Raw genomic sequence first — 19,873 nt, 5'->3', positions numbered from 1 at the left:
TACTTTTTATTAAATGATTTTCAGTTCTCAAATCATGGATGAGGAGCATGTTCATAGTCATCCCACCACTTTCTCCACATTTTCACAAAAATAATTGAAACCAAATCCCACCTTGTCCCTTTCTTTTGCATGCTTACGTACATTGCAAGGTTCAGTGTTTTTCTACGAATGATCTTGATTTATGATTTTTTTTTTTATATTTATAATGGAGTGTTATTAATGTTTATAAATTAAAAATAATAATAATCGAAGATGAAACGGGAATGGGGTATGTGAGAGTTTATATTTATCCTTGTTTACACGCATTTGAGATTTGACGTGTGAAAGTATGATATAATAATAATAATATTTTGGTAGTTAAGAGGGAGTCATCTTCACGACAGAGACACACTCAACAAACAACACCAATATGGGTTGGGCCATAGCTCTACACGGCGGCGCCGGCGACATCCCCCTTTCACTACCACCGGAGCGCCGTCAGCCACGAGAGGAAGCCCTCCGCCACTGCCTCCAAATCGGCGTCGAAGCTCTCAAAGCCAAACTGCCTCCTCTCGACGTGGTTGAGCGCGTCGTATGTATCGTCACAACTACGTATTAAGTATTTATAATGGTGATTGATTGATCTGTTTTGTGTTTTGGAGCGTGTTTAGGTTCGGGAGTTGGAGAACATTCCGCAGTTCAACGCGGGAAAGGGATCCGTGCTCACTTCCAAAGGCACCGTTGAAATGGAAGCTTCAATCATGGACGGCACCACTATGAATTGCGGAGCCGTTTCCGGCCTCACTACGGTTGTCAACGCCGTCTCTCTCGCTCGATTGGTCATGGAGAAAACGCCTCACATTTATCTCGCTTTCGATGGAGCAGAGGAATTTGCACGACAACAAGTTACTCTCCTTTCCTTTCCCTTTCTTTTCATCGTTACTATAACTTCAATTTCTTCGTCATTAATTATTCTTTCTGTTCAGGGCGTTGAGACTCTCGATTCAACCCATTTTATCACTGCAGAAAACATTGAAAGGCTAAAGCAGGCAATAGAAGCCAATAGGGTCCAGGTGCTTAATTTTGAAAACAAACATGCATTTACTCTGCTTATATTTTATTTCTGTCATACTTACATGTAGGTTTTTTCCTTACATTATTCGCCTAAAAGTACTTTTTTTATTCTTCTTACGATGTTGATTCATATATATGTAGATTGACTATACCCAACCTATCCAAAACGATACTAAGAAAGAAACAGCAATTGGTAATGGTGATAGTCAAATTGGAACTGTTGGGTGTGTGGCTGTTGATGGTAATGGAAATTTAGCTTCTGCAACATCTACTGGTGGACTAGTGAACAAAATGGTTGGTCGAATTGGTGACACACCAGTCATAGGTGCTGGTACCTATGCTGATGCACGTTGTGCGGTTTCAGCAACAGGCAAAGGTGAAGCAATAATACGAGGAACCGTGGCAAGAGATGTCGCTGCTCTGATGGAGTTTAAGGGACTTTCTCTCGAGGAAGCTGCGACTTGTGTTGTGCATGAGCGAACGCCAAAAGGCACTGTTGGTTTGGTTGCTGTGTCTGCCAAAGGAGAAGTTACAATGCCTTTTAATACAACAGGCATGTTCAGAGCATGTGCTACTGAAGATGGGTATTCTGAGATTTCAATTTGGCCTGCACCCAAATTTGAGTGATCTTTTTCTGATTCCCAAGCTTAATTTATTCTGACATTTGATGATGCTTCATGCGCTTATGTCAAAGGAAATATCTAAGAATGCTTTTTTTTTTTTTTTTTTCCTTTTAACTTCAAACTTCAGTGTCAGATTGTCCATTCTGTGATGAAATTAGGGTACATTTTAAGTTTAGCAGCAAGTGCAGAGTTCAGTTCAAAAACAGAAGTTACGGAAAAGTTTGGTAATGTGATAAAATGTTAACTTTGGTGCGGTAAGACAGGAAGATAAAACTATCTGGCATGGTTTATTTCTCCAACCACTGGTTAATTTCGGCATTATGAGATAGGTTTAGATTAATTTGATGTATCAATTGTTGATAATTGATAGGGAAAGTTGTAATAAACCTCCCTCGTCTAAAATTCCGAACAAAGCGTGACAGAACTACTAACTTCCGTAGAAGAGATTGCCCCATTTGAGAAAAAGAACAATGTATAATGATCTACCGTAAACAGAAGAAACTCTAGTACTTTATCTCATGAACTACTTACCACAGTAACTATAACACAAATTGCCACTAAAATGAAATTACGAGTAAACATTCAATTTAATCTTATGAAAAGAAAGGGAATAGTGTTTTCATTCATAAAAGAAAGAGCAGTGATTTTTTGAGGAAAAAATTATAAAGAGAATATGAAGAATACAGCAATGATATTCTTTTTGGGAAAAACTATCATATACAAGTATGGAAGAAGATAAATGTGTTCAAGAGATTCCTTACAAAATCTGCACAATTGACTAATCAAGGTTTTAGTAAAATAAACATACCACTTTCTCCAACCATGTATTTTCAGGAAGAATTTAATTAGTCAAATAACCACTTTCGTGCATTTTATAAATATTTTCCTACCATTAGGTGTTAATAGACATTAATAGGAATGAGGAAAATTAATTCTTTGATATATTTGTTTGATTGCATGTGTGTTGAAGATTTAACGTAGCTATAAGCATGTCAAATGTTAAATGGCATTAGGTTGAGTTACTTGATATAATATTTGAACTTGCTTAACACGCTCAGTGCCGAAATTGATTAAGAAGGAAGGTTGTTAAAAGTTAATTAATTTGATTCATACATGTTGACTCACCATCACAAGTCCTTATAAATTGAATTAAGAAAAAGTTAACCGAACCTAATTCACTTTGTATGAGTAAAAATCTATTACTTAAGTTAAGCCGCTACATATTTCTGAGTTAGGTGGACGGGTTAAGTTAACATATTTTATGCTGTTTTTCTAACTCGTTTCATATATAGAAGTAAATTCACTCAACTTAATTCTAATTATCAAAGTGTTTACCTATTCAAATAAACATTAATTCTAATTATTAAGTTATATTATAGAGATAATATATGAAAATCAAATTATCAATATATATAACTTGACAAATAAACAAATTAAGCATTAAAATAATTCAAATAACATCCCATGATATTTTTGTTTTAAAAGAAATTAAAATATCATCTTCAAGGTTAACCTATCTTTAATCAGACTAGAAGTTATTTAATGTACAAATTAAGTAAGTTAGATTTAATTTATTTTATATTTAAAAGAAAAATACTTTTGAATTTAACCTTAATGAACCTTATGATGAATCATATTAACTTACATGTTAAAATATTTGATGGGTTGTTTTGTTAAATGTTATTTTGTGAAACAATTTATTTTTTGTTTTTTATTATTTATTTTTTACACTATACTTATTCGACTTTTATTTATAGTTTTTGAAGAACATTTATGCGAAAATAATTTAGTAGGATAATGAATATGATTGTAAAATTATATTTATATTTAGATTATTTATAATTATTTACTTTATTACCTTATTTACCTGGTGGTTTAATTTATGTATTACTCATTTTTCATTTTTTTCTCCTTTTAACAAAACCCAACTATTTTTTTTTTCAAGTTCAGGACAAATTATATTGGATTAACTCATTATAACAATATTATTTATTAAAATTGTGAAAATTGGTTCAACTCAATGATTTAATGAGTCAGGTTGAGAAAATATTAAATCCAATTTATATTTGGGTCAATTTGTCATGATTCAAAAAGGTACAATAATTTTCTTTTGAAATATTTAAATAAATACACATGTCAGTTTGGTATTGTAGATAATTAGAGATTCAATCCCAACCGTTTGACTTTATATATTGTTCATTTATGACGAAGTAAATTCATTCCATCTTTCATTAAGTTTTTTTTTTTTTTTTTTTTTTTTTTTTTTTTTTTTTTTAATGGGTGATATCAACTTTGGAAGTGTGTAACATTTTAACAACTATTTTCAATAATTATAACGTTATTATCGTGAATCACGGTTAAGAAAAACACAAATTGAAAAAAAGAATGTTACGTCATGAGAGAAATAGAAAACTACAATTATACCTATATTTAGCTGACAACAAAATACGAAAGTAGTTAACACAGAGACTATTTGTTTTTTTAAGGCTTAAATACGTTTTTGTTTTTAACTCTAACCGAAAATTATAATCAGTGTTCTTTCAAGATCTAATTTAATTTTTTAATTTTTGAAATACATAAATTTAATCATTTTAATCATAAATTTAATCTTTTTAACTAAATTTTATTAAATTTATTTGGTGTTTTAAATTCTTTTCTTAAATAATATTGAAGTCAACATGTGTTAAACGGTTTAAATAATTATCATGAAACTTACTTAAAATATGAAATAAACTTAATAAAATTTGATTAAAATAAGTAAATTTACACATTTTCAAAATTAGTAAACTAAATTAGACAAAAATTTAAAAAATGAACTAATTCTAATTATTATTGAAAATGAATGGACCAAAAATTTATTTAACCTAATTTACTTTATTCTATTGCAACTTTAGTGATTTGATGAAAGTTGCTAAGACGTTGTTTGAAACATGCTTCCGGTCTAACCAGTTGTGCTATTATGTAAATTAAAGCCGAGGAATTGAAATGGTAACCAATGCTGTCATTGTCCTACCATTGTGGTAATTTACTTACTGGTTTGTTCCTCAATCCTTGTCTTTGTTCCACAAGTTGCCTAAAATCAACAGTGATTATAGAATCAGCTTTGAATTGGTTTGCCTTACCCTTGACAGATACGTATTCTAAAGGGATCACAACACCCAATAAATCATAGTTGGTTTAGCAAATAAAGTTGCGTTCACATGGAAAAAGGGAACTGTAAGATTTCTGTAACCCATAACACGAAGGAAAAGGGAAAAAATGTTTTCATTCGATTACATTGCTATTTGAAAGAGCTGATAAATTATTACAAGAATTACTAAAGAACAATCATTCTACCACTTGCATAAAGGGAAAAGATAGCCCTGCCGGCCAAAAATGGATTTCTCCCATATCTCTTCACCTAACGCATATAAACTTTGTAATGTATAAGAAATCATTCTGCTTCCTTTCAAGATTGATTCAAAAGAAAATTTGGGGAATAGATAAGAGAGGGGATGAAAAATAATTCCTAGCAAAGTAAAAAAATTCTACTTCTGACTCTACATTTAGGCAACCAAAGATCAAGAGTATAAAATAATCTGAGATTGCATAATCCATCAGCAATCGAGAAGTAGTGCATTTCAACTTGTGACACAATCTTGAAGATGAGGGTGACTTTGATTTATGTACTTGTCCCATAGGGGCTTGTACCTGCCTATGGCTAACTTCAACCACGGTTTCATGTTCCCGTTGAAGTGAATGACTGCCGCACTTTCAATGAGGCGATTGTCAATGTTTAGGTCATAACCCAATCCTAAAACATGCCATCTTCTGTCAAGTGGCTCTGTCAAACCATAAAAACACAAAAGAGCAGGAGGAAGTGTCCCCAGCTTCCAGAGTGTCCCATCAGCATTCTGGTCCTGCCAATAGTGATATCTTCCGGTCACATTTGCCTTCCTCCATGCAACCAAGTCAAAAATGTTCATACCAAATGCCCATGCACATGCCTGTGGATCAAATCTCGAGCTAATAACTGAATTTGAGAAGTTGATATACTTGTAGTATCTATGAAAGGCTTCCAGACAAGTTTCCACAGCACCGTTCACATTCCCATGCAAATCCAGTGAGAAAAGTGGGGTCAGATCCTTCTGGACAACAAGGTCATCATCCAGGAAGACAACCTTCTCAAGTTGCGGATAAATCTCAGGGATGTAAAACCGAAGATGATTCAATAAAGACAGATACTTGGGATTCCGCATTTTGGGTTCAACATTTAAATCTTGATATGCTCCAAAATAGAAGGTTCTTGAATCAGGATTAAGGAGCTGCTTGACAAGAGGAGAATAAGATGCATTCAACCAATGAAACTCCTCAATGTTCTGTATCTCTATGGTGGCTCCTTTAAAGTCATTACGTAGGAACCATGCTAGCATTACCCCATAACTGACTCCATTAGTGACAATGTGAAAGACCAATTGCTTTGGATGGTCAGCATTGGAGACAGTTGAGTTTACAACTACAGATGTTGCCAGTACATTATCTGAAAATATGCAGAAATGATAGAGATTGTTGTCCACAAGCCGTGGGGAGTTTTTCCTCTCATCTGAGAGTTCCTGCAGGGAAGGCATCCTTAGCCAATCAGACATGAGTTTCACATTTAGACAGTGAAGACTTTTGGGTATTGCTTCAGCTGCTATTTGACCAAACACGGTGCTTTGAACTATTGCTGCATTGGCTCGCTCTTCTAGAGCTTGAATATGTGATCTCATGGTCACTATTGTGGTTGCAATGTCATAATGGATATCTTGTGCCTTAAACATTAGAAGAGAAAGGCTTCTAATAATTGGCTCTGCTTCCTCCAACGTGATGGGCTCACCAGTGATGGCCGCTTTTGAAAGCAAAAGCTGGCAATTTCTGATCTTTGAGCTAAGCTGCCAGGCAAGGTGAAGATTGTTATGCTCTTTGGCAATAACCACATAAGCTTTGGCCAGAATCATTTGTTCTGCTAACTGTCGTGAAAATGATGTAACACTTAAAATCTCTTGAGTAAAATTCAAACTCTCCTTAGCAAATTGTTCAACTCTTTCATTTCTCTCCTGCAAAGTAAATTAACATGCTCCATCAGTATCCAAAACGGACAAATAAAGGAATACTTGTAAGTTTTAACAACAGAAAGTGATATTAACTAAAAGGTAACAACAGTAACTAAGATATATGGAGATATAATATATCTCTTCCAGTGGTGCATAGAAATGGATAAGTTCTGTGGGACTCTAATTTAAGGTCTCTGGTCTTTCACTTCTGTAGTCTATTTTACATGCATCAGTAGTCTTCAAGACCCACTCTTTTACACTATCAAAGCTTATTTAATCCTGTTTACTATTTCATATTGATGAGAACCCACTCAACATATGCTTTTGATATCAAACAGAAAATTGAGTTTGAAAGTAATTTATGCTTAAAGAAGTAAGTGCGTACATTTAGCATCATGACCCGATTTGGATAAAGTTTTTCATTAGTAATTATAGAAGAAATGAGAGAGGGTAAAATAATCAAACTTATCTCACAAGTTAAAATCAAGTTATACACCTCAATTTTGGAGAAATTAGATCAAAGTTCAGAAAAGGCGAGGTACATATGTTGAATTCAGTTTATGTTTAGAGAAGTTTGATTTAGTTTACCATTGCATTTCCTTTTCTCCTGTAAGTGTTTATCGATAAGTTTATCCAAACTAAACTCAGTCATGAAAACATTTCCTGAAAAGCATGTCAGCGATTTAGATATTTTCCTGATTGTTGGATGACTTCAAAGAGCGTTAGATGATAACCACAACAAAGGATGGGAAATAATAGAATGATTAAAAGTTTATCTTCATTCTGACTAACTACGTATCTGGAAACAGGTCAAATGAACAGGATATGGATACTAAACATGACACGGAAGGCGGAGTCAAATGAGTAATAGATTGTTGTTGAAAAATAGAATAACTATCGAAACAAGTCACAGGTTTTGGTTAAATGAGAAACTATGGCATAAAAAATTCTTAAGATTGGGTGGCATGTGAGTGAACAGTTGAAAGGGGAATGATGTGCAAGTAAATACAGAACTGTTCCCAAACCTAGAAATTACTGCCTGCTTCCCATTTTAGTAGTTAATCACCAAACGATCTCCACCTATAGTACCAGTTCTCTAATCTCTTAATTCAACAATAACCAATTTCCATTGCTTCGTATTTCGAATACGATTCAAACACAGATTCCAGTGTACCCAATGTACAAATGAAAAAAAAAAATGATTTAACAAGCTAAGCTAAAGCCACTGGTAACAAAAGTAAACAGATTCAGACCATATGAACAGAGTCTCTCCCTCCAAAAACCCATCCAACCATAAACGCTAGTATTGTTACTTGTACAGATAAACTCCTCCGAATGGAGCAAGTAAAGTTGAATTCACCCCAGATTTGATATAAAACGCATAGTGAGCTCATCCTACTAAAATTAAAAAACATAAGCACTCTTGTTGGCTCACTGTAGAGAAACTTCATGTATCACCAAACTTACGGACACTGGATTACCAGAAAGGAGCAGGCTAATGGCGTGAAGCTAGTGAATAAGAGTGAATAACCGAAAACACAAGATTTGAATTAGGATCTAACGAGTGGCATCGTAATGTTATCCGGTAAGTAAATGTAAGATATAGGTGAGTATGGTATGAATTAGTTGCGATTGGGAATGGAAAGAGAAAAGAGAAAAGAGAAGTTGAAAGTTACCGGCAAAGGATAATGATGCGGATCTTGGTGGTGGTGGTTGTGTTGGAGAAGGAAGAGAAGGAGAGCAAGGATAGAGGAGAAGGCGAGGAGAAGCCAGATCCAATATGAAAACCTCCGTCGAACCGGGCGCCGATAATCGGCAGCCCGTCGTCGCATCTTTCACCGGTCACCACTCAATCCACAACCGGCGGCAGCCGAACAGCATGAATTAAAATTCAATTGTGGATTCCAATTCCAATCTGAATCTGACGGCACTTCCTATTGGAAAGAAGCATGCAATTGCGAGGCTTCACTCACTGTGGATTCATTTACTCCCTCAATGAATCAGAGACAAAAATGATGAATGATGAATGATGCCATCAAATGAAACCTACACACATACACACATAGAGGTTGAAACTTGTCACTTCGGACTCTTATATTATTTCTTACACTTAAAAACACTCCTTGCACTCTCAAAACTCAAATTTCATTTATTAATACCTCGCCTATTTTTTTATGCAAAGAAATTTATTTTCTAATATAGACATATTTAGTGTATTAAACGTTAGGTAAAGTTTTTGTTTTTAGAAATGAAAATCGAAGTATTGTTTAACATTTTTTAAATTTGTGGAAGTGTATTTTTTTTTTTAAATTGTAAGGGTAATTTATTTACCCCTTTGGTTTTCTAATTAGAAAATGTCTTGTATCACATTTTAACTATCACCTTGTGTTATGAATTTTATTTCTTTGTATTATTTTAATCCTTAAATATAATTACTCAAATATTTTAGTCTTTAAAGTGATTAAATTTTAATATACTAAATTTATTTTAAGTAATGAAATTCGGGAATTAATATAAAAAGTAGAATAGTTTTGATTGTCTCTCACAATATGCGGTCAAGGACTTATTATCATGTCACACCATGTTTTAAACGAATCGGATTAATCTTTCAATAAGAGTACTTAAATTATAAATAAGACTAAATTATAATATATAAATGAATATAATATTTTCTTCCATATCTGTTTAATGAAATTAAATTAAACTTAAACTTTATTATCTTAAAAATTTATATTAAGATTTAAACATGTCATATAATTCACTGTTAAATTTCTCAATTTTTAACAGAGGCAAACATCTTGAGTCGGTCTTGGCATTTTCAAAAATAAAATAATAATTTAGTAAGTTAATAAGTTAATTAAAGTCAACAGAAATTTAGTCAAAAAGTTAATAAGTTGAAAAATTTTACTTTAACAAATTAATAAGTTCATAAGATATTAAATAAATAACTTGATAAAGTGAAGGAATAGAAAAAATAACGAATAAATATGTTAATGAACTATTAAATAAAAAGATAAATGAATAAATAAATAATAGATCAATAAAGATGTATAGTTCATATAAATGTGTGATTCATCATATTTTATATTATTATCTTTAGAATTTTGGTGCATTATGCGATAAAGTAGATGCAACATATTATATAGTTGCTTCTCCATTGTACATTCTTCAATGAATACCGATGCACAGGAAAAAGATACTTACCCCCGGTTATTTTAATTATTTAACTTCAATTTAAGAATCGAATCTTATATTATTGAGAAAAAGAATTATCTTTTTTTACCTCGATTTCTAACCGAATCATAATTTATAAATGTTTGGATATGGTACAACCGAGACATAATACTGATTAAATTTAAAAAAAAAAGATTACAATTGAGGGATACCTCTAATTCTTACAGATGGATTATTGTAACCTTTTGAAATCTCTCTGAGTCTCTTCCTCACATGAGTCCACATTGCTATCACCTAAAACAACCACAAAGAGAAAACAAAGCAATCATAATAGTTAAAAAACATAAACTGCACTAGACGTATTTACATATTACTGCATTAGTATTGACCATAAAAATGAAAAAGTGTGAGTCTAAGTCTCACATTGGCTAAAAATAAAAAAGTAGAACACTTTATAAGGATAAAGAAATCATAAACCTATTGTCTTAAGGTTTTGAGTTGAGAGTCGTGTCAATGCCTTATGTGATTGGGCTCAAGCTTCATTGTTGTTATGTCTCCCCAGTGAAACCCCCTCTACTCCCACGAGAGAGGTGATAATCGCAAAAGAAGAATACAACACAAGACCACAAAGTGCAAAGATAAGTTAGTATACTGTCATAAGACAAATTATGTGTTTAAAATAATTTAAATTATGTTTTTATTTTTTTTTAATTATATGTATCTTTTGAATTAGGTCGTAGTATATTAAAAAATTAATGAAAATTAAATTAGGTATTTTTTTATTTCTTTTATAAAGTACAATATTTAATGTTAATAAATAGTAAAACATAAAATCAAATATAATAAAGAAAAAAAATTATTAAAATAATTTTCATTTTCTCTTCCCATTGTCTTTTGAATTTTTCATATGTTATATTCATCTCTTACCGTTACCTAATTTCTTTTGTTACCAAAGAAAAAAACAAGTTAAACAGAAACTCATTATTTCTGCTATCATTTTTTATATCTTTTCTTCCATTTTTAAAGAAAAAAAAAAGGTAACTTTTTTTTGTCTCACTCGGTAGTTAAATACTTGTTTAATATTTAGCATTATTTTTTATCTCATGACATTATGTATTTTATTTTTTATGGATATATAAGAGTAAGTAATGTATTATGTGATTTTTTATAGACAATTTTTAAGTGGACTTGATTATCATAATTTTTTGTAGTAGTTATGTCTCTCAATTTTTGAATAGATTATGATAAATTATTTTTTAGTCTTAAACTTGTTTTTTAAATATGTATATTGATGAAAAAAATGAATAAATTCATTTTTTAAAATTGATAAAAGAAAAGTGAAGATCAAAAGAAGACAATATCGTTGCTCATCGTATAACAATGAAAGGAAATGTTTGCGATGACTTTTGAATCGATATGTGCACATTTGTAAAATGAAAAATGAATCTTTTGCAGATAATATGGTTAATTATATTGGGGGAAAAATAGCTGAAAAATTTAGTTATGATTGAATTATTTGATAAGTTCTAGAATATAAAAAAACAATGGACAATCATTTAGATATATGTAGTTTCTTTTATAGTTATAACTATACTAAGTTTTGTATTCATTTTTATTGAATTAGTGACATCAATGTTAAATATATAAATTTTAAATATATTATTTTGGCTCTCCTAAAAATTTTGGTTAAGATTTGCCACGGCTCGCTTGAGCGACAAGTACTCTCGCTTAAACTAAAGATTCTTGCTTGAGCTAAAATTAAACAAAAACAAAAAGAGCTACAATGGCTTTCTCGCATAAGCTAAAGATTCTCGGTTGAGTGACAAGGCTTTCACTTAAGCTAAAGATTTCGCTTAAGCTAAAATTCAAACAGAGAACAAAGTGAAATTTTGACTATTTCTGCCTAAGCTAAATTTCTCTCACTTGAGCAATAGGGGCTATCAGCTTAAGCTAAAAATTCCCGCTTAAGCTAAAATAACATATTTTCACCTATTCTCAGCCTGCAAAACCATAAAACATAAACCCCCACACTTCACATGTACTCATCAATTCAGTACATCAAAACACAATTAACCACAATAAGCAATTCATTTCGAAATTTCAACCAAACCTAGTTTCTCTTATCTTGAGCGTATACCACACTTGACAAGAAGAAGACTCCAAAGAAATTGAGCACCAAAACCCCCAAAACAACTTAGAGAAGCCAAAATGAAGGAATTACAGAGGAGAATGAGGCTCTGATCATAATTCAAGCATAAACAAACATCCCCAAAAACTGAGAAAGAAGAAGAAGGTTGAATTTTTTAACTTACACAGAAGAAGAAATTGCTTGGGTAGATTCGAATAAAATTCTATCATGATTCCAAATGTAGCATCTGTTTCACGAATAAATGAGAATCAGATGAGGAAGAGAAAAACCAAGATTGAGTTGGAAGAGAATAAGAAAGTGTAGTTGAGAGGATGAGAGAGTCTTAAGAAAGAAAGTGGGTTTTGCAAATTAAAATAAGCAGAACAAAAATAAGGCTATGTAAATGAAATGGAGGAGGGTCATTTTCATAATAAAAAAAGGTTATCTCTGAAAAAAAAAGATCATTTTTAATGTATACTGATAAAATATTAAACAATGTTATCTATAACTATATATAAAGGGGATTCCCTCTTTTGTGTCCACATTTCATAATTCCAATTTTACCCTTTACAATTTAATTATTTATTAAAATTTTAAAAATTAACGGTTAATTTTACAAGTTTTTATAAAAATATTTATTTATCTCCTTTTTCTTTTTTCTCATACTATTCATCAACAATTATTTTTTTCATATTTTTTCCATACATTTCACTTTAATTTTTATAAATATACTTTTATTTTGTTCATTAACTTAATAACATTACAATATCATCAATTATAAATATAATTAGAAAAATGCGTACACGCAGGCGCGATAGCGCCTGTGTTTACACTAGTATTAATATAAGGTTTTAGAAATGAAATTTATGTTATAACAAAAAATTTAATTAAACAATAAATTTTGAAATAAAATAATGTAATAAAATTAATAATATAATGTCAAAGTAACATACAAAGTTTAAACGGATCACTCTCTTTCCCCATATATGCACGTATGATAAATGCCATTAATTGTCGGAAATTATTTCATTAAACTAAAACAACTTCTTACTTATTATGATTCTTTCATAAAAACTGGAAACATAACCTAATTAATTAGATGTACTTTGTGCATGAAGCTTCACATGATGGCATGTGCTGGCATAAGTTTTTCTTCCTCTTCTTTTTTTATCACAGAAAAAGATATTACTTATTTGACAACTCACCAAAAAATAAAATGATTAAAAAAAATTGAACTCATATTAATAAAGAAAAAATAATAATAATAAACAATATCAAATAGATATAAAAATTTTGTGGAGATCAAAATATCATTTTCCTCTCTCTTTAACTTCAGATTCACAAAATTATGAGCTCAGACAAAGCCAAAGATTCTTGTCGGTATGCTGATAAAATTTGGTGGCAAAGGGGTGCTTCCCTACACTCAAAAGTTAACTCATGGCATTTTCCTAAACTGAAATATGGTTCTGCATCTTCTACAAAGTGTTAAACAACCGAAGTTATTGCAACTATTTTTTTATCGGCTTAAATTTTGATATGGTATTAATATTCGCTCACTTTAATTTGGTAATAATTATTTGATTTTATTTTAATATTACTTAATTTTATTTAATTTGTTTTTTAACACTGCTGAAATAATTGATGGATGGTAAATGGTGAATGTTATTTTGTCATTTCGTGTTTTTTTTATATATTTTTTTAATATTTTAAAAATTTTTGTTGTTTAAAAAAATATTTAGCTTTCAAAATTCACATGTCCACGGACTAAGGTTAGAGTTGATATGAAATTAGAATGAAATTTTAAAACTGGAGAATAATAATATTGATTTAAAAATTTAAAAGGTTAAAAATTACATTAAGTATTTCAAATCACGTAAACATTATATTAATTAGTTATATTATTTTATATTATTTATAACCTCTTAAAATTTTAAACTAATATTGTTATTCCCTACCTTTAAATTTTTTTTTTAATTTTAAACCAAATTTAATTTTAAATTAAAAATATTTAATAAAAATGTGAATTTTGATAAGAATATAAGTATAACATTTATATTAAAATGAAATTTGATCTCAATGTAGGAGAGAAATAAAATTGCTCAATTTAAAAAAGAGATTAAATTAAACAAAAATAACGAATATCGAGACCAAATTGAATATAAGAAACTGACCCTAATACGTGACACGATATTGGCTTGACATGTGAACATTTTACTTAAAATAAAAAAAATTAAAACAAAAAAAAATCATGAAATGACACATGACACTCATTGTTTACAATCTCTTACTAATTTAAACAACGTTACCAAAAATGACCAAATAAAACAAAATTGACGAATATTATAACCAAATTGAAAAAAAAAATATTATGACCAAATTAAAAAAACTGAAAGAATATTAAGATCAAATTAGTATTTAAACTTTTTTATTCTTAGATCGCATTATTCCACAAACACAAAATTATCTTCTCTAAGTGAAATTCTTTATCTGGTGTAATATTTTTTAAATTGTTTATGAATTATTCCATAAACAACTGAATTTCTATCCAATTTTTGCAATACAAATTCACACATGGTTGATGATACAAATTCTAATAAGTGTAGTTCTTAATATATGATGACTTTATAGGAGAGCAATGTCGTGAAAGTTTCAAACTACAAAAAATATATTTCTTTATCATCTTTGGGGAAATAAATGTATTGTTGTTACAAAAGTTGTTAAGGAATTCTTTTGATGTAAAAAATTTTACATGAAAAATATAATTGTCTAGTCAAAGTGCAATTCATCCTAACAAAATCTTGATCTTTTATTTCGAGACAAAGTATATTAAAGTCTCACATCATTGAAATCATGATGCATTAAAGACGAAAAATTATCATTAGAGAAAATTCATACAAATAAAAATGACTCGTGATGATAAATATTTTACCTATATGAAAACTTGTTATCTTTGAGAAAAAAAAAATGAATTCAGTTGACTTTGACACCAATTAATCAATAAAAGATAAATATGTCATGTGAGTCACCAATTTGTTGGGCTCATGTTGACTTAATTAAAAAATGAAAAAAACATTAATGGCCATTCCATAATGCTTCATAAAGAATACTTCTTGTTGCACCAATTTTTTTTTAAGAAGAGATAGAAGGAGAAAAACTAAATGCCAGTAACGAGTAATGAATAAAGAAAAGAATTCGTTTGAGAGAAAACAATTCTTATTATGCTAAGTTTAGTGGATTTTTAAAGTAGAATTACCTAATGAACTTTTGAGCCAAACAAGTGACCATTAATCATGGAAAAACTTGTTTAGATAATAAGTCATGATGAGTCAAAAGTAAATGAAATATATTTTATGGATTTCAAGATTCAATGCTAGTAGATATATGGAAGAACTAAAATCCGGTTGTACTATTAGTACACAATCTCAAAAGAGATAGATAACTTATTTAAGTCTTTTTTCTTATGGGTAAAATCATATTTTTTTAGACATCGCAAACTTAAGATATAATTGAAAAATAAATTACAACGGAGATATTGACAATTATTTACATGTTTATATTATTATTGCGAGTTAAATTATATCTCGTTAATTACAACAAAGATATTGAAAAATCTTAAATAAAAGTCATTAATATTAATATAAAAGTTATTAATGCTCGTCTTTTTAAATTATTAAACACTATATAATTAAAATGATTTATTTAATTTATTTGAATATTTAAAATTTTACTAATATATATATATATATATATATATATATATATATATGTAAAATTTAATTTTAAAATTTAATATTTTAAAATGAATTTTTACCTTGAAAAATAAATTTAATTACTCTAAAATAAATATAAGATATTTTAATTATTTTATTCAGATATTTGAAATTGTTGAAATCTGTTCTTCCCGCATGAAAAAGCCTTCACTCTTCACCTTGTTGGGCTACCTTTTTAGACCGGGCTAGCCCATACCAAATTCATTTCTCTCCATTTTATTAGTTTCACTTACAACACTGCTGGTTCGCAATACTACATTAGTTTCACTTATATCATTGCTTTCTTTCTTTCTGATATCTTAGTTTCTAACTTTCACTTCTCTACTTTGTCCACCATTTCCTTTTTCTAATTCAATCATAAACTTCAAATTTTAGCTTTCAATTATATCCCCTGCGTGGTGTGGAACAGTGTAAAAAATCACCAAAAATGCTCTGCAAGCTTATGCTTTATTTATAGTAGTATTGCACATCATGCATTTCACTTGCAACTTTTTAAAGGACTGTTTCTAAAAAATGCACAAGTAAAGGTATATTTATAATTTAATTTGGATTACAGTAAAAGTTCCAGCATCCAATCTGAACAAGGACGAAATTTAGACACAAAACTCTTGATCACATTTGACAAATGGTGATAAGACTAAGCCAAAAGCCAAAAATTTTTGTGGCGTTTGGTAGTAATCAAGTAGCCTCCATGTTTCTTATTCTTCCTCCTGATGGCAATTGTCATGCAGGGTGAGTTCTGTATACAATACTCAACGAAGCCAGGTCGTGTTCCCTTTCGTACCCATGTTCGCAACATGCACCACAAGAAGGATCGTTTTCTTTGTCCTACAACCAATAATGACACCCTCTGTTGCTTTGCCTCTTCCACTATGGCAACACCCTTTTCCTCTCCCTCCAACATAACTACATTCACCACCACCTGAAACCCCTCAACACCAACAACACAGTTAGTACATTGCTTCTTCTCCTACACTCATTCATCACAAAAACAATCACATTTTCTCTAAACAAACTTACCCCGGCTCTCTTCCTTTCGCACATACTTTTCATATCAAGGAGAAGTTGATAAGCCTTCACATTAAACTTCCCACCAGATTCCGTATCTGTGACCACAAAAAAACAGAGCTTTTGTTGATACTTGTACAGAGTAATTAGAATAAGGTACGATCAGAAAATAACACACCTTCCATGTTGGGTCTGGTGACATGAACAAGAACAAGAGTGTCTTGGCTTTGAACAGTGTGAGAAAGTGCCCAATCAAGAGCCCCCTTGGCTTCAAAGCTAGAATCCACGACCACCATTATCTTATTGCCTGCTTCAGCCCCGTTAGAGTGGTGGCCTGAAAACTCGGTTCTGTTTGCAAATTTGATGGAAGCAGAGGAGGGGGACTTGGAACGAAAAGTAGATGCAGAACAGGCTCGAACACGAGGCGTGGCGAGACCAAAGCACAGCCTGATACGTGGTCTTCCCATGTTGTTTTGGTCCCAAAACACTCACACTGTGTCTTTATATACACACATTGATAGGAACAAAAATTAATGAAGTACAGCTTCTTGGTCATACTCTCACTCACCCTTGACTTTGGACCTCTTTGTTCTCTTCTGCCTCTCTTTCAAATGCCAATTAATGGTTTCTTCGTCTGTTTCCGTGTGATGTCTTCGATGTGGGGCTAATCTTGAACGTGCCAGCCATCAAGAAGAGTTTGCATGATGAACCGGAGTTGACAATGTTGACATCAATTCTTTAATCCTTAATGGTTTCCACACGCGTGGAAGAATAATTCTCGACACAACACCCACCAATACAAAATTATTAACATTAGAATTGTGGAGTCATGGAGATCACGTTGATTTAGAATTTTAAGCTATTGAGACATGGAGCCACGTAATCTGAAGCAGTTCAGAGATTCCTTCATCACAGAACTCACAAAACATGCTTCAATTATTGGATGGGACGATGTTCTATGTAAGGAAACGATCATAATTAAGCTCCCAAACATATGATTGAACATCTTCCTTTCCTTACCATAATTTTGTGAAGAATTAATCATTGTGTCAAATCTAATCCACATTATTTCATAAACAGAAGATCTAAATAGAAATAGTTGGTGTTTCTGCTTGATTCTTTACAAATTATATCTACCTGGAAAATGTATTATATATATTTAAAAGAGCGTAACGTTAATCTCAGATTATATTTAATAGGATGAAACAGCATAAAATAGAATGAAATTAAGGTAGAATGGAGTAAAATGAACTTATAGTTAATCGTTTATTTCTAATGAGATTAAAATTAAACTCTAGTTAAGAATAAAATAATTATTCACTTAATTAAGTTTCAATTCTCTTGTAAAATTGAAGGCTCAATTATGTTTTGGATCACTCATAAATTTTGGGTTCCTATTAGATTGATTTTTGTATTGGAAAATGATTTTTTAACTACTAAATTTTGACAACTTTCTCTTACAACATGAGGTGACATTTTCTAAATGATTCTTCATTTTTTCATTTTCTCATTCTCAATATTCCAAAACCACTTAAAAGATGACATATCATGTTATAAGAAAAAGTTATTAAAATTTAGTAGTCAAAATATAATTGTCGTTTTGTATTATATTTGAATTTTCAAAATTTCAAAACTTTTCCGATCGAGTCGTTAGATATTTCTGTTACTTAGATGAAGTGAGAGTTATCTTGCATTGTCGTCTCTCTTGAATATTGTCACATAATATCATTACAAACTATTATAACGACGATGATGCTATCTCTCAAATATTTGTTGTTACATTTACCTAAAATTATTTTTAAAGGTAATAAAAATTATAAATTTATAAAATATAAAATAAAAATATATAATTATATGATTTTAAAAAATTATAATTTTATAATTTTATAAATTTATAATTTAATGATTTTATAATTTTGTAATTTTGTAATTTTATGATTTATAATTATATCATTTTATAATTTTATATAATTTTATAAAACATATAGTATAATTATTTAAAATTTTATATTTTATAAAATTATATAAATGTAACATTATAAAATTATAAAATGATATAATTATAAATCATAAAATTAAAAAATAATAAAATTAAAAACTATAAAATTATAAATAATTAAATTATAAATTATAAATTTTTTAAATCATAAAATTATATATTTTTATTTTATATTTCATAATTTTATAATTTTATAATTTTATAATTTTATAAATTTAAAATTTATATATATTTTATTTTGTAATGTTATATATTTTTTTAATTTTTAATTTTAATTTTATAAATTCATAACTTTTATTAGTTTTAAAAATAATTTTAGGTAAATACAACAACAAATCCATTCTTGAGAGAGATATTCATCATTGTGAGAATCCCAAATCATATTTCATTCTCTTTCATAAAGCTCTTTCTTCTCTTTAGTCCTATTTTTCGACCATAAATTTTTTATTCAATTCTACTCCTTTTGAAGGGTCACTACCGCTAGAGTAATCTACATGGGAACTCTACCAAAACCCCATTCAAGTTCTCTTAATGGTCAATTCAAAATTTTGTCCACTCTTTGTATGGAACAATATGTTTTCTCCTATGTACAATCCTTTTTGCTTTGCATGTTACTTCCATTCATCCTTAATGAAATTTCCTTTAGTTAAGACCCTAATGTTGTGTCTTGATTGTCATTTGGGCCTTTTTGTTGTGTAGATATAATGTTTTAATGTGTGGAATTGTTTAGGGAAAAAAGAACAGTGCTAGGTCAAGACTATAATGTTAGGGAAGTTTTTTTCTTCACAAATTTAATGCTTTACTGTTGAAATATAAAATAATGGTTTGATTTTTATGTGTGAATGTTGATAAAACTTGACAAAGCCTCCAAGAGAAATGAAACTATAATGAATGATGTCTATAATGGTGATGATTTTCTTTTGTGTAGAGAAAGTTAAGAATGTTGTAAGAGGAAGAGAATTTGGTTTGCAATTTGTAATTATTAGGGGGGGGGGGGGGTAAAACTATTGGATGAGATAAATTAATTTATGGTTACTACTGTTGGT

General features: G+C 30.0%; 3 protein-coding genes across 3 annotated transcripts; 1 reads left to right on the top strand and 2 right to left on the bottom strand.

Annotated features, from left to right (window-relative positions):
• Positions 1-326: 326 nt before the first annotated feature.
• Positions 327-1,975, top strand: LOC114175992 (isoaspartyl peptidase/L-asparaginase-like). Its single transcript, XM_028060865.1, has 4 exons — positions 327-571; positions 651-884; positions 966-1,052; positions 1,195-1,975. The coding sequence occupies exons 1-4, from the start codon at positions 410-412 to the stop codon at positions 1,678-1,680; spliced, it is 969 nt and encodes a 322-aa protein (XP_027916666.1). The 5' UTR covers positions 327-409; the 3' UTR covers positions 1,681-1,975.
• A 2,951-nt stretch (positions 1,976-4,926) lies between these two features.
• LOC114179323 (probable galacturonosyltransferase 11) lies at positions 4,927-8,857 on the bottom strand. The gene is made up of 2 exons (XM_028065624.1): positions 8,425-8,857; positions 4,927-6,751 (listed from the first exon to the last, which is right to left on the bottom strand). Exons 1-2 carry the CDS (start codon positions 8,578-8,580, stop codon positions 5,297-5,299), a joined length of 1,611 nt encoding a protein of 536 aa, XP_027921425.1. The 5' UTR covers positions 8,581-8,857; the 3' UTR covers positions 4,927-5,296.
• A 7,470-nt stretch (positions 8,858-16,327) lies between these two features.
• LOC114179380 lies at positions 16,328-17,396 on the bottom strand. The gene is made up of 3 exons (XM_028065708.1): positions 17,007-17,396; positions 16,841-16,926; positions 16,328-16,742 (listed from the first exon to the last, which is right to left on the bottom strand). The coding sequence occupies exons 1-3, from the start codon at positions 17,293-17,295 to the stop codon at positions 16,458-16,460; spliced, it is 660 nt and encodes a 219-aa protein (XP_027921509.1). The 5' UTR covers positions 17,296-17,396; the 3' UTR covers positions 16,328-16,457.
• Between the last annotated feature and the right edge of the window lie 2,477 nt (positions 17,397-19,873).

This window comes from Vigna unguiculata, chromosome 3 (genome assembly GCF_004118075.2).
Source record: "Vigna unguiculata cultivar IT97K-499-35 chromosome 3, ASM411807v1, whole genome shotgun sequence".
Lineage (NCBI taxonomy): Eukaryota > Viridiplantae > Streptophyta > Magnoliopsida > Fabales > Fabaceae > Vigna > Vigna unguiculata.
Note: the sequence above shows the minus strand (reverse complement) of the source record. Positions and strands in the feature narration are given on the sequence as shown.

Bases quoted from the DNA above. Each gene is read 5' to 3' on its own strand.
- LOC114175992 (XM_028060865.1), top strand. From the start codon at position 410: ATGGGTTGGGCCATAGCTCTACACGGCGGCGCCGGCGACATCCCCCTT. The intron at 885-965 runs GTTACTCTCCTT...CTTTCTGTTCAG, and splicing joins AGGAATTTGCACGACAACAA to GGCGTTGAGACTCTCGATTC. The intron at 1,053-1,194 runs GTGCTTAATTTT...ATATATATGTAG, and splicing joins TAGAAGCCAATAGGGTCCAG to ATTGACTATACCCAACCTAT.
- LOC114179323 (XM_028065624.1), bottom strand. From the start codon at position 8,580: ATGCGACGACGGGCTGCCGATTATCGGCGCCCGGTTCGACGGAGGTTT. The intron at 6,752-8,424 runs GTAACTTTCAAC...TTTACTTTGCAG, and splicing joins CGCATCATTATCCTTTGCCG to GAGAGAAATGAAAGAGTTGA.
- LOC114179380 (XM_028065708.1), bottom strand. From the start codon at position 17,295: ATGGGAAGACCACGTATCAGGCTGTGCTTTGGTCTCGCCACGCCTCGT. The intron at 16,927-17,006 runs GTGTGTTATTTT...TTGTGGTCACAG, and splicing joins CACCAGACCCAACATGGAAG to ATACGGAATCTGGTGGGAAG. The intron at 16,743-16,840 runs GTAAGTTTGTTT...GAGGGGTTTCAG, and splicing joins GCGAAAGGAAGAGAGCCGGG to GTGGTGGTGAATGTAGTTAT.